General features: G+C 61.8%; 1 protein-coding gene across 2 annotated transcripts in view; it reads right to left on the reverse strand.

The window, feature by feature from the left end:
• Nucleotides 1–797, reverse strand: part of FANCA (FA complementation group A) — a 31,175-nt gene extending 30,378 nt beyond the window's left edge. For both annotated transcript variants that reach the window (XM_015874353.2, XM_015874352.2), the window contains exons 1-2: nucleotides 751–797; nucleotides 221–330 (exon numbers count right to left, since the gene is read on the reverse strand). In XM_015874353.2, coding sequence (XP_015729839.1) covers nucleotides 221–330; nucleotides 751–790 — 150 coding nt within the window. In that variant the 5' untranslated portion in view covers nucleotides 791–797. The remainder of the gene's footprint in view (nucleotides 1–220; nucleotides 331–750) is intronic.
• Nucleotides 798–1,311: the final 514 nt, after the last annotated feature.

Below are 1,311 nucleotides of genomic sequence, written 5' to 3' on the forward strand. Positions count from 1 at the left end.
GGCATGTTTGGCAGCTCTGGCATTGTATGCAGAAGGAGCAATTGAAATGAAATTAAACCCTGACATGGCCAAGGTAAAGCAGAGATTTTGCCTGTGTATCCACAGGAAGCCAAATCTGGTAACACAGAGGTGCTGGGCTTGCAGGTTCCCCATAGCACAGCCCCATGATGGCCCTACAGGCCCCTCCAGCAGCACTGTGCCGGCCCCAACCCACTCCTACCTCCAGCAGGAGGTCGCTCAGGTTCTGGTGGTGATCCAGGAGGTGCAGAGCCGCAGTCTGGAGCTCTGCGATGCTCCCAAAGGTGCTTTTCCGTTTCCTGGCTCTCCCTGCTGAGAAGTTTGGCTTTCCTTAGATCTGAGGCCTGCTCCATGCCCAGCTCCCCTCCAATGACAGGACACCTGAGCCCACCACCAGCAGCACCACGGGGCATCGCTGTACAACACAGGGCACAGGGCACACGGCACACGGCACACAGCATACAGCATACAGCACACATCACACATGATGCTGTTGTTGTAGCCCGGCCTACAAGGGCTTTAGGCCCAGACCAGCCCTTGCACAGCATCAAGGCCACAGAAAAGGCACGAGGCCTGGGAGCATCCCTGAGAGGATGGGGCGCTGGGGAGGGCCTGGGGTGGGCCTGGAGGGTGGCACAGCCCCGAGGGCGGCGGAGCTGAGGGCAGAGATGTGGCATCCATCCCTCCTGTCACCTGTGCCGTGATACCGGGAGCACCGACACCCGCACGTACCCAGCAGCTCCCGCAACGCGCCGCCACCCGCACCCGCCATCACCGCGCGCCCGCCAAAACAACCCCCCCGCCCTGCGCTGCCATTGGCTGCTGCTGGAGGAGCGTGCCTCCGCCTATTGGCTGAGAGAATAGTGGGCGTGGACCTGTCATAGCTCCGCCATCTTGGTGGTGGCGGGGTGTGGGGGGCAGGAGGCCGCCATGTTGGGAAGGGCAAAGCGATGGCCCTGGGCAATGTGGTCAGCGGGTATGGGGGGGGGGGGGCGGGGGGGTTTGGGGTCACAGCCATATCTCCAGCCTAAATGACTCTGTGATGCCGTGGGGGATGGAGGGGAGCAGTGCCTCTCTAATGCCTTCCACAGGTGTCTGTGCTCACGATGCTCCGTGGGGACCCGGTGAGAGGCATTTGAGAGCACAGCAAACAGGGCAAAGCCATCACTGCGTAAGAACCCCCCAGAAAGAGACTGTCCTGCCAGGAGAGGTGGTGGAGCCCCCTCCGTGCAGACACCCAGGGTCAGGTTGGAGCCCTGAGCACTGATGGAGCTGTGGGTGTCCCCATTCACT

This window comes from Coturnix japonica, chromosome 11 (genome assembly GCF_001577835.2).
Source record: "Coturnix japonica isolate 7356 chromosome 11, Coturnix japonica 2.1, whole genome shotgun sequence".
NCBI classification, from domain to species: domain Eukaryota; kingdom Metazoa; phylum Chordata; class Aves; order Galliformes; family Phasianidae; genus Coturnix; species Coturnix japonica.